The 12,999-nt window shown below is 45.0% G+C and overlaps 1 protein-coding gene across 2 annotated transcripts in view; it reads right to left on the bottom strand.

Annotated features, from left to right (window-relative positions):
* Window positions 1-7,233, bottom strand: part of EPHA4 (EPH receptor A4) — a 143,148-nt gene extending 135,915 nt beyond the window's left edge. For both annotated transcript variants that reach the window (XM_022567790.2, XM_089916327.1), the window contains exons 1-2: window positions 7,095-7,233; window positions 3,992-4,059 (exon numbers count right to left, since the gene is read on the bottom strand). In XM_022567790.2, the coding sequence (XP_022423498.1) occupies window positions 3,992-4,059; window positions 7,095-7,185 (159 nt within the window). In that variant the 5' untranslated portion in view covers window positions 7,186-7,233. The remainder of the gene's footprint in view (window positions 1-3,991; window positions 4,060-7,094) is intronic.
* Between the last annotated feature and the right edge of the window lie 5,766 nt (window positions 7,234-12,999).

Below are 12,999 nucleotides of genomic sequence, written 5' to 3'. Positions count from 1 at the left end.
CCAGCACTGATTCCTCACCAAGGTGATATTATATTGGGAAAGTATTTTAATTTTCACTCTTTTGCCTCAGATCCAGAGGTTTTGCTGGATTGATTGCTTTTGAGTTCTCAGCAGTTCCTCGTTCGTGGTGGCCTAACAACCTCAAATTCACCTGTTACAACTGCTACAAGTTCAAGTGACAATGGTTCAAACTTACTCATAAATGAAGGAACTAGTATGCGTGTTGTTTCAACAACTGAGCAGAGACCTGCAAATTAAGAGCAGGAAGTGCAGAGTCTGCCAAAGGAAGACAGTTATCAGTCAATCAGTGGTGCTCCTGTCAGAACTCTGCTCTCTAATACCTAAAAAAAAAAAAGTCTATTTTTTTTTTTTTTTTTTTTTTTTTGGCGATGTCACTACTCTTTAAAGGGGTAAAGAAAATCTCACCATTTTGGTTTTGGTAATCCTGGGAAGATAGAGAGTAAACTTTATGGTTAGATTTCTCAAATACACTGTCATTTATAATGGTAGAACTCTTTTCAAGAACATGTATTCAGTCAAAAAGTTTGTATACTGTTCTCATTTTTAAAACAAGGTAAACACAAATGCACACGTGCATTGCTTCTAAATAGATTGTGGATATTGAGAATAAAACAGTAAGTGGTATTTATGAGTCAAAGCCCAAGAAAATTAAAGAAGGATGGTAGGGTTTTCTTTCAATCTACTTCCTAACATAGAGACTCTCATAGTGGGATAATCTGGGTTCAGCAAAATTCACTGTGACTAGCGTCGTAGTTTCATTCTCGCTGTGGCTTTTAAAGTAATCCTAAAAGCAGCAAGATAATTTGGGGCTCCTACAAGACTGATAGACAGCCTCCAATTCTTCATTAATATCTACAGTAATTCCTTTATATAGATCTGGTATAAATCAGCTTAAGTATCTAACACATGAATATAATTAGAAGAAAAAAGATAGTTTAAAAAAATTTGTATTCTATAATAGCTATACTTAAAGCTCCATTCAAGCCAATGAAGTACATAGAATCATAACATATCTTTTAACAGGTTTCCCATCTGTGCATTGGCAAACTATTAATGGATGGAAATGTTACTATGTGAAGGGCCATAATGCATAAAATTCTGTATCCCTTTCATCTGCCACCATTATGAAAGTTTTAGAACTGGGAGAGTTAAGTGCCCTGTGGTGATTAAAATTTCTTTTTATCCACTAAGCAATAAATCACCAGTAATTTACTTATTTGGGGGAAATTCATGTAAATCCAAAAATAGATCCCCACCTTCAGAAAAACCTACTCAGCATGCTTCTCATCTCAGAACAAAGGAAATATGGAAAAACACATTTGTCAATGTAAATGAAAGCACATAGGGATATCTCCACAGTTCATACGCATAATTCAGGTCTAATTCGAATCTTCCAGCCCGAACTTAATTGTCTAAACACATTGATCAATTCAGCAGAACAAGGACAAATCTCCCCTTAGTTTTGCGTTTTACAATCAGTGTCAGAAACTCAGTATACTCCTTTAAATGAACACTGAAAAGAAATTAGGTTTTTGCTACAATGTTGCCATCAGAAACCATCACTTTCCATTATTTTCATGTTCTGCTTAGCTGTTCTGATGGAAAAATGAAAGAACAGTGACTACAATTCATTTTTGACCTGGTGGTATTGTCAAATAAGGTTTCTTTTTCTTTTTAAAAATAACAACAACAAACAAATAAATGTCATTATTCGTCAAAATTATAATCTCAGATTTCCAGCCAAGAAAGATGTGACCTGTTCTAACAGTAAGTAGAGATTTCAGAAAAATCAAAAGATTCAAATACGCTTTTACGCTCAGAAAGACGTTTTGAAAGCCAGTCCGCCCCCTACTTGTTAGATATCCATTTACCCCTTCATTCCAGGCCCAAAAAAGTCTTCTTTATTACAAAATCTAGAAATTAATTAAACTTTATAATTTGGCACATAATTTCTCAATGGCTACTATGTAGTTTGGAAGGACTAATTCTATTATACACAAATAAAATTTCATTTTTTATGTTTCATAACAATATTTAAAACATTACACACACGGTATTTAAGGAAAGGGAAGGAATACATTCTATATTCAGAAGTCCACATTCTGCCCATAAAAGGTTCTGGGTTGTGTACAGTCAGCTATGCACAGTATATATATATATTTTTTTTAAGGGACATGGAGACAACCAAAAGAAGTTTTGTGTCTAGAAAAAGTGACCAGGTGCTCTTTCAACAGTTCTCTGGGAGCTGGGGTGGGGGGAGGGAGATGTCTGTAGCGTATTAAGTTGCAATAAAAGCTTCCCAGAAACTAGATAGACCATGAACTGTACTTGAAAATGTGTTACTCCTTGCTTTTCAATAGGTCACATGTATATTTAGTGTAACAAGTCAGGTCCAAAATCATACTAGATGTATCCTCTCTTCAAACTTGGGAACAGCCAGTAAGAAAAATAAGGCTCATTAATTTTTTTAATGCAAGTACTGATACCTTCCATCCTCAGTTTTGCCAGCAGTTCTAATACATTCAGCCTACAGAGCAATACCTCTGGTGTAGCATGGGAAAGCCTCCTTGAATCAATGACCTTTCCAGGGTATAGGATTAACAAGAGTCTGACTCTCACAAGATAAAGCTGTACCTTTCTTCGCATTCAAAGGATGAGGGCAATTGCCTGCAATCAGCGGTGAATACAGCCTGTCTACACTGCCAGAGACCTGCCAATCATTCTCCCTCCCTTTAAAAAAAAAATGGTTTTGAGGGCAGACTAGAATTTTTCAGCAGAGACCCAACCAACTTTAGTCAGGTTCAGGCAGAAAAACAGGAAGGCAGGACAATCTCCATTTTATTTCAAATGGATGACAAGACTTGCTTTGGAGAAAGCCTAAAATTTTCCATTCTTGCCTTGTCTTATTTTTGAAGCCCATCTTCTATAACAGTTTCTGTGAATCTTTATTTTTTTCAGTCCTTTATTGTTTATTCAATGGCCAGGTGTGAAGCGCCATACTGGGTGCTGGCATTACAATTTTTGCCCGATAAGGACTCCTAATCTTTCACCCCCACTGCTTTTAATCAAATGACTCAGTCATAGACTATCAAGCATGTAAAGGTAGGATGATATGCTTAATTTTTAAAGGATTTGAGAGTTTTAATTTGGCAGATGCCAGAGTTACACATTGTACTGATTTCTTTCCAAAGCTGATTCATTCTGACCTATTATTAAGGGGGGGAGGATGGGGTGGGAGAATGTGGCTATTGACCTAATTCTATTCTCATGGCAAATTCAAGAAGAAATGAACAGTGATGCACTCTCATACTCTATAATCCAGCCTCCCCAGTCCCCAAAGATGCAAGATTCCAAATACTTTAACTTTCATATTTAGTAACAACAATGCCAAGCTTGGGGCTTTTTTTTTTTTTTCTGCATAGATGTTGCCCTTGGTACAAGTTTGTAAGGCTTTCTCCCAGCGTGCAAGTGAAAAGCAGTTGATTTAAGATTGTCATAGCAAGTTACAGAGCCCCCCGCTGCTCACACACAGAACTAAACCTGCTCCTGGTACAATTAGAAATGTTCTCTCCCTGGTATTTTTATTTATTCATTTTCCTCCTCTGGAAATAGAACAATTGCTCTAAAATTAACCCTGTCAGGACTTCATGGCTATCACAGCAATAGACATATATATGAATTTGGTCCCCAGATCGTATTTCTTGTTGGTGTTTTAGTCTTAAATAGGCATCTAAGGCAATGCCTCCACCAATCTCCTAGTTTGGAAACCCCTTTTGGATTCCAGTTCTTCCATGACAGAGCTATCCAAAGGGAGTATAGGATTTCTCCAACAAAGCGTAATTCACTTCATAGGCCATGGCGGAAATCTGACCCCCGGCCACAATCAACAAGAATCACGCCATTAGGACTCTCAGAAAGTTGCTAATCACTCCTTTTTACCCTGTGGGTCAGAGAGCAATTCGGAACTTACCCCTCCTTCCAGAGGGCTTGCTATCCACCCAAGTTCTCCCTGAACAGATCTGGAATCCAGTAAAGTAACTGCAAAAAACCAAAGAAAAATAGATTAATTTCCAATTGCAAAAAGCCAATACTACAAAAAACCATTTGCCTGAGCGTTTCCATATGTGCCGAGGGTGTGCATATCCAACTCTGATCAAAACCTAAACCCGGTCTCACTTATGTAAATAATCATTACTCACTCGATCTTCTCCCCTCTTTAAATCTGCAGGTTCTTATTTATTTAACTTGCTTAGCATTTAAAATTCCATCCCAGGACTCAGTTGATTCTTTTTCTAAAAAGGATGAATTGAGAATCTCAAGTACAATTCAAAAAATAAATATATCTATGTAGGGCAGTTACACTCCCAAGCAAAATCTGCATTCATCTCTGTCTGGTATCTACTAGAGTTATTTGTTTTTGCAAGTTTCAGATGACCGCATAACTCATCATCATGGTGACAGAGCCACAAGTGAATTCTATCAGAGAGTACTCAAAAGGGCCATGAAAAGGCTCTCTCCCCTACCATTTTTTTTTTTTTCCTCCACCACCAAATAAATAGGCCCTGGATGTGGTATCCGCTGCTTTTTTAAATATCAAAGTTTCAGAAGGGGGAAATGGCAGACGTGTGGAATTAGAATGCAAATACACTTAAGTATTCTCTTTGGCCTTTTTGAAGACAATCGGAGACTCCTTCCCCCAAGAGGAAATCACTGGTTTAAATTTTAGTTATGGAGGACTGCCTAATAGATTTAGTATGCTTGTGCTACACCTAAGAGTATGCATCCAAGCTTGGGGGGACCGGGAGGGCGGCTATACGGCGGTCGCACCCCGCCCACGCTGGAACAGTCCTAGGCACCGAGAACATTGAAAACGACGCAATGAATTCCTAAACTCTCCACATTGTCTTTCCCACCGAGATCTGCAGGCCTGAGGGTCGTAAGGCCCATCTCAAAGGAACCACTGGGTTATTAATTTGATCAGGGAGGCTGGCTCTTCAGGCTGGGGGAGGGGTGGGAAATGGGAAACCTTCATCCTTGCTCGTGCGCACCCCAACTCTCAGTCTCGCCCCCCGGCCCCTGAATTCTGCCCACCTCTCCTCTCATTTCACCCCGACGTCAAAGTGGTTAAAAATGAGCCTCTTTCTCCTGATTTTCCCGAGAAACCTGAATTCCTAGGTTCTGTTAATTATTTTAAAATGTAGAGCCTTCCCTGGGTCGCTCCCGCCCGGAGTTGCGCCCCCCCCTCCTTCTCTCCTCTTGGTCTCTAGAGAAAAGCCCGCTACATCCATTTGGATTTATGTAAGGTGGATTAGGGACACAAAGGGAACAATAAGACCCAATTTACAAAAAAAGGAAGGGAGTAGAAAGGGAGGGTAAAAGGGAGAAAAGAAAACGTGATGGGAATAAAAAGCAACAAAATGAATTAATTTTTAAGGGGGAGGAGGGGTCGGAGAGGGGTTGACCCCCCTCCTTTCTACATCAGCCTGCAGCTCCATCACCGCCTTTTTTGTCTAGGGCTCCCAAGTTTTGCTCCCCAAAGAAAAAACAAGGGGAAAAAAGGAAAAAATCTCCGCGTTTGGTGCAGAGAGGTCTTGGGGGACGTCCTAACAAGAGTGCGAAGTAGTCAGGAGAACGCGGGATCCACGATACCACTCAGAGGAACGACCCCAGGGACCGAGGGGCAGCAGGGACCGAGATGGCCCACGTCGGTAGGAGAGAGGAGATCGAAAGGGTGACAGAGCGCCTCTTTCCTCCCAAGCCTTGTCTGCCGGCAGGTGTGTGAATCTCTGGGAGGTTGCGTCCGGCGAGCTCTTGGCACCGCCCGCCCAGCCAAGGCTAAGTTGGTTTTTGGCTCCCTCCTTCGGAACAGGGAAAATGATAGATTGTACGGGGATGGATGCACGGATCCTGGAGAGATGGACAGTCGGATGGATGGATGGATGGATGGATGGATGGGGGAGGGTGGGGAGGTGAGGGAGTCGGCGAGCCAGTTGCGCGCAGGCTCGAGCGCGAGCGTCGCCGGAACATAAGCGCACACAACCGGGGCACTCGAGCACAGGCACACAATTGTCCGCGTCGACGCGGACACCCGCGCACCCACAGACACCCATATGCGTGCGCGCGCGCGCATACCCACACGCACACGCAACTCGCCTTTCTCTAAGATCATCAGAAACTAAATGATAAACCCCCACCTCCCCGACACAGACACACACACACACACACACACACACACACACACACACAGCCCTCCAGCATGTCCAAACAGACGCACATAAAACTGAGCACCTACACTGATCCAGTTGGTCCGGCACGTTCCCTTCAAACTAACCCGGTGTACAGTTGTAGGGGCAAAAAGCTAAAACTCGAGTACGTTCAGCTTGCCAGCGGGTTCCCAAGGTCTGCGGGATGACATGAGGAGCTTGGTGTCCCCTAGGCCAGCAATCGCACCCCGACGGCGCGGGGGCCCGGCTGGGAGAAAGGTATCTGACGCCGGATGCTAGCAATCAAATCAGGTCACCGGCGACCGGCGAGCGGCGCCACGACCGCTGCGCGGCGGAGGCCCGGCAGCCAGGTCCCGGGAAGCGCAGGGCTCGGGAAACTTTGCAGAAACCAGAGCTCGCAAAGCTTTCGCAAGAACCCGAGAGCACCACCATACCCTCAGGGACCTCCAGGTTTCCGTTCCCCCTCGACCTGGGCTGAGTGGGTAAGTGGCGGTAGGAGTAGGTCCACAAAATTTATTTATTTATTTGTTTTCTTGGCGTTGTCTCCCATGCTTACCCTCGGGGCACCTCGGGCTGCCCTCGCCGGTGGATGCCGATAAACTTTGTCCTTTCGCTACAAACTTGGGCAACCTCGCCACACGCACAGGTCACCGCCCCGAGGCAGGCTGCCCGGCCGCTCCCCGCCTTCCCTTCGCGGTTCCCCTCGCTCCAGACCCCTTTCTCCGGAGTCAAGGCGACCGCTCGTGCCGGGATCCCCCTGCACCCTCCGGCCTCGCGCTCCCGGGGACCATTCACCCGCCGATCTTCGCCTCTCTGTCCCAGACCGCAGAAAGGCCGCCCCGTTCTTACCTTCATTCGCGGGATACACCCTGGAACCGGTGACAGCGTCGCAAATCCCAAACAGAAACGAAAAGAGGAGGAAATAAAAAATCCCAGCCATGGTTCGCCGGTGCTAACGCTGCTCCTGCCGCTTCTATCCCAGTGGAATAAATGCTTAAGTTAGGAGTGCAGCAGGCTGAAGACATTGCCAAGGGGGTGGGCCCGGCCCGTGACGTGAACCCGCCAGTCCGGGGCCCGCAGCCAATAGTAGCGCAGAAGGGGTTGCCTTGCTCCGCCCCCGATGAGCAGAGCCCGCCCCTATGCCCCGCCCACTCGGCTCGGCTGGGCGCTTGGTCTCCCCGGGATTAAGGGGGCGAGTTCTGCCGCGTCCCTCCCCTGCTGGAGTGAAGCAGCGGGTCCCCTGGTCGCATCTCAGCGGTCCAGCCCCTGGACGGCGGAAGGAGCTTCGAAAGACTCTGAATTGGTTGGGGGAAGTCCGAGGAAAGGTTGGGAACCCAATCTTACGCCTCGGGCGGTTTGAGATGGAAGAAAATGCTCTTTTATTGCAATAAAAAAAGTATCAAGTTGACCTGCCTCTTTGCTATTGCTCTTTTTCTGAGGGTCGAAGTGTTCGCCTCCCGCGCGCCCCGACTCAGGCTACACGTTCACTCCTGCGCGCGGCCGCGGCCTCTCTCTGCTACCTGGCTCCTGGCCCCATTTTGTGTCTTTGTGGTGCATCTACATATGAAATGCTCTTTGGGGAGAGTTTTGTGGCTTGATTACTGCTTTTTTCCCAGGCTCCCAGCTGCCTGGAGAGCGGTACCTAATCAGTCCCCAACGTCGAGTGCAGCCCTCGGCCTGTCTCCAGAGACTGAACGAAAGACTTTCTAGCAACGGAGAAGCCCCCTCAGGCCCCATCTCCGCGCTCAGCCGTGGAGGGAAAGGCGCTTCCACCTCCTCGGCCCCGGGACAGGACTCCCCACCCCGGCAAGGCGCCCCGAGATGGCCTTGGCTGCCGGGAGACAACTGTGTGTTCCCCGTGGGGAGTCCCTGGAACCGGGCCTAGCAAGTTCGGGGCCCGGAGGGTAGAGGCGAAGAGCTGAAGTGGAAGTGCCGGGACCTGCCGCAAACCCGAGCTCGGGGGCTGCCCGGAGCGGTTGCTGCAGCCCTGCGCTCCCGTTGCTCCCCTGCGCTGGTCCGGACAGCTCTCGCCGCCCCAGTAGACGGTGGTGAGCGACAGGACCCGCAGAAATCCGCGCAGCCGCCCCCGCCGAGGTGCTGCGGGTGTCACTGTGGGCCTCCTGGGGACCCAGGCAGCACTGGGCCCTGGTTTGTCCCCTGATGCCCCGGACGCGGGCGCAGCCAACTGAGCGCTGCCCAGAGACCGCAACGCAGCAGGCGGCCCGGGGCCCGGCCCCCGACGTGACTCGGTGAATTTCTCCGGACGTTTGAAGACGCCCCGATTCCTGACGAGGCCTCCCTCCTTCTCTCCTCCTCCCAAACCACCCCTCTTCTGGCTCCGCACGGGGTAGGGCCAGGTTTTCCTCCCGGGCCTTGGTCCCAGCGGGAAGGCGACCGCGGGGAGATGGAAGCGCCTTTCCCTCTCCGGCGGCAGCTCATCGTGAACCAAGCGCGCCACCTGCCGGCCAGAAAAGGGAGTGCGAGGCCCCCGCGGAAGGGCGAGCGGACAAAGACCGCAGCACGCAGTCCGCAGAGTAGGTGTGTCCGTGGGGTATCTTTTCATCCACCCGCCCCTCTCCGGAGCACCCAAACCACCCCTGCGGAGTGGTGGCGGGTGGCCGTGGAGAGGGCCCGGGAGTCCTGTCGCACTGCTCGCCAGCTGGATTGCAGAAGACGAAATCAAAAAGCGTTTCAAGGAGAAACTCTTAGTATCCCAGGGGTTGCCTGAGTAGCTGCCATCCCTGAAATAGAAATCCTAGAGAAAGAACGAGGGGTGTAGGGCGGTGTGGAGGAGAAAGCAGATCGCGGCCACGGTTTCAGGTCATTGGCCTCCATAGCACATCGTGTCTACTCCACTTGTGCAAATTCAGACCCGGGCTAATTATATGGGCAACTTTTACTTGAGCGCGCTTGGCGAGGCGCTGGGCAGTAGCCGTGTGAGTCGGTGGCCTAGAGGGACAGCTTGTGCGGCTCCAGACTTTCTGACTTCTCCGTGAAAGACCTGCTGAAATGTCACAGTCTGAGGAAGTGGATTTCAGTTATTGTAGCTACTGATTTTACACAAGTAAAAAGGGGGAAAGAAATGCACGCGGGGGATATATATGTACGTGTGCGTATAAATTATTTAAAATAACTGCACGAAGTCCTTCTAAGGAATGCATTTCTAGGTTCCTTCACGTGTCTCCCTGAGGTTTATTGAAAAAGGAGATGAATATTGGTCCCTGTCATTCTGTACACAGACTCAGCGGAGAAAAAGAGCAATCCGAATTATTTTTAAAACGTTTTTAAACAATAGTTGCTTGTTGCCTCTCTGCAAGATTTGAGTGCTGCATGTATGGGTGGTTGAAATGGGAAATCGGCTGGCTGCCTCCTTAGAAACAGTAAAATTTCTAAAACATGAACCATTCCCTGCCCCCCCCCGCCCCGGTATATGCACACTGATTATTAAAGTCTTTCTAGCCACAGCTGCCTGAAAGCAAGGCTTCACTTGCTAGGGGACATTCAGTGATGTCCGTCCCCTTTTTTCTTCCCATTGCCCTTTTCAGGACCCAAAGCAGCCCAATAATCTGGAGACCCAAGAGGCAGGAAATGCTAACTTGGGAAAACTGAACTATAACTTCCTCTTTATAGCATTTCTGGGCTGAAGATCAGAAATGAGCTGTTGAATACTGAAGTATTTAGGATGAAAGTATACGATAGCTTGGATTTCTGTAGAAACATTCCAATAAAAAAAAGAAAAAGAAAGAAAAAGAGTAAAGGAATAAATAGATGAAACAGAATTGGGAAATTTGGGGTATATTTTTAAGTGCCGAATAATAGGACTCGTGAATTCATTATACTATTCTTTCTATGCTTAAGTGTGTTCAATGTTTTCCATAATAAAAGTTATAGTAGAAAAAAAAAGAAGAAATGAGGTGCTGAAAATTCCTCTGTCCACTGTGACAACCTAGAGGAAAAGTGCTCTAATCCAACAGACATGATTCCTCCTTAAAAACAGGACAAAAATGAAAAAAATGATGGTGGTCCTGGTCTACCATCTATGCAAACCCCCTACTTTATTGGAAAACGCCTTGGAATTTTCAGACGTTTGAGAGTATTTGCAACAAATCAGTCACTCAGTTAAGTCGAAAACACAATAGAATACCACACAAAAAGCGCCTAAAATCACCTACTTTTAGTATAAATTAGCTTGACTCTTTAATAAAACTAGCCTCCCCACTGCTGTGAGAAATTGAGAGTATTTTGAATCCAATAAGAGATATGTCAAAACATATATGCTTATAAGCTTAATGAAAATAATAATTCAATAATTTGAAATTCTTGGCATAATTGTTCTTTTTGTACAGTGCCTACCATAAAATCTTGAGCTACAAAGTACATTTTAAATGCTTATTTGAATTAAGGTTGAATTTCAAAAGTATCTCTAATTTGTAAAGACTTTTCAAAATAACACCAAGTATCTTAGGAGTTTCTGCATCTAAACGGAGGACCAATTTTACCAAAGTAACAAGAACCTTGGACCTTTGGACAAAAAGACAACAATAAAGCGAGGGCATGGAAGACTAGAGAAAAGGTTAGAATGAGAACAGGAATCCGCTCTGCCTTTTACTAGACTGCCAGATTTTCTAGCTAGTGTAGCTGGACTTCCCTGGACCTTGGTCTCTTTATTAATAAATGGAGTCTCCAACAGTGCTCCAATGACTCCCTGTCATTGCCAGAACCAGGATTTTCAAGACTGACATCCCTAGTTTAACATTCTAACAGTTCTTTTACTAGCTGGGTGTCTTTGTGTAAGTTACTTAACCTCTCTGAGATATGGTTTTCTTATCTGTGAATTGTAGATAGTTATGTGATTCTTCTAAAAATGGAATAAATTTTGTAGAGCACGTAGTATGGTGTCTGGTTCATGATCAGTAGCTATTATTACTTTCAAATAATATCTCATTAATAACTATTAATATTTTTAAATGCACAATCATTTGTTCAGCTTGAAACTTCCCTTCCATAAGGAAACCGATCTCTGTGATTCACCTTATGCTCTCCATGAGAGGAGAAGGCTTTATTTCACCAACTCCTGGAGTAGGTAGGGGAAATAAATTCTAAGTGCTTCCCTTCTTTCATGTTGATTTATTACAGCTCACACTAAACTCTTATATCCCTACATGATTCAGTGGGATTTGAACCTAGGGATTGTAACTGTCTTCAAATATAATAGTTTCAAAAATAATTAAATGAAACAAGCTGTAAGGAATAAAAAATGTCACCACCAAGTCAAGATATTGGTGATAATGAATAACCAAAGCTCTAATGAAATATCAACTTTTGTCAGAAAAATGCCCCTAAACTTAGCAACCACCTGAAATATAATGACCTGAAACTATAGTTGATGGGCTTCTTAAATCTCCCAGGAAACTTTGTTGGAGATTTTATCTTTTGATGTCAAGGCTTTGCTGCTATTTCTTATGCAAATAAGAAGCAGGCCACTTGTTAGTCCTTTACACCTCAGTGGGAAAGAGAGCCCTGGAACTCAGGTGTTGACGAGTCAGACGGGTGAGATACTAAGACACAGTAAAAGACCTTCAGAATCCCAGAGGAAAAGGACAAGAAAATAAGGATGGAGATCTCAAGGGGTCAAGACTTTTCTGAAAGTCTGTCTGGTGCTATATCTGAATTGTTGTCCAACTCAAACATTACTCAAGTGCCTACTATGTGCCAAAGACCACGTGATTAAGATGTGAATGTTGTCTTTTCAGCCCTGGGCAGGCACGACACCCACCGCATGGGGTTGGGGGAACCGAACAGAAACCACCGGGAAACTTTTGTTCTCCTGGGAGCTGTGGAGAAGGAGGTGGAACGAGAGGAAGACATCCACCCAGCTCAGTCCTGCAGCAACTCTAGATATCCAGAACTAAACGTTTTGCAGAGACAATGCACCTTTCTTCAGGAGAATTCAGAGGAGATCACTTGCATCTGTTTTTGGCTGTCCTGGGAACATGAGTCAAACATCAAAACTATTTGATTTTTCAGGCACGAAAGCCATGCCCGCGAAGAAATGTAGAATGCTTTTTACTTGGAACCCTTTGATACAACACCTAGCAAATGGTGTTCACTCATTCTTACTCAAAATGCCAATGTGAAGCTGCAAGTTACAGCCACTATTTTGGCTATTAAATATTTTAATATTTAATAGCTATGTTGATTTATGATTATTAAAAGAGCTCTGGAATTACAGTTGTTTTATGATGAAAAACTAATGATAATATATATGGGGATAACATAAACTGGAACTCTTTTTTTTTTAGCCCCGTTAAAAGAGAAGTAATTATCTGGTTAGAGAACCAATTTCTAGAAGCACAGCAACAGCCACTTCTCCCTTTTATTTTTTCTTTCTGAAAAACCATATGTAATTGCAGTGAAATGCTATAAGAAAAATAATAGGATTGTGAACATGATTTATGATTTAGTGCATAATGAGAATGGAAGTTTAGAAACGGAACTTTCCTTTCCCCTATCATAGTCTAAAGCATTTACAGAGTGCTTGTACCTCCAATATTTATTTTGTAATTTAAAAGATCTCTGAATATTCTAAAAATGTCTTAAATGACAGATATGTACTGTGGACAAAAAATTGTTGCCTGCCATTTCAGTAAACAATGAATACTGCTCACCATCAAGTCATCAGCCACGGCAGCTGTCCCCAGCGGTGCACCCTGAGGGGAATTCGGGATGCAGAAAAACAGGATACTGGCCCTAG

The sequence above is a fragment of the Delphinapterus leucas genome, chromosome 8 (genome assembly GCF_059928025.1).
Source record: "Delphinapterus leucas isolate spDelLeu-1000000601 "Yukka" chromosome 8, BTC_Dleu_Yukka2, whole genome shotgun sequence".
NCBI lineage: Eukaryota > Metazoa > Chordata > Mammalia > Artiodactyla > Monodontidae > Delphinapterus > Delphinapterus leucas.
This window is presented reverse-complemented; position numbering and strand designations above follow the sequence as displayed.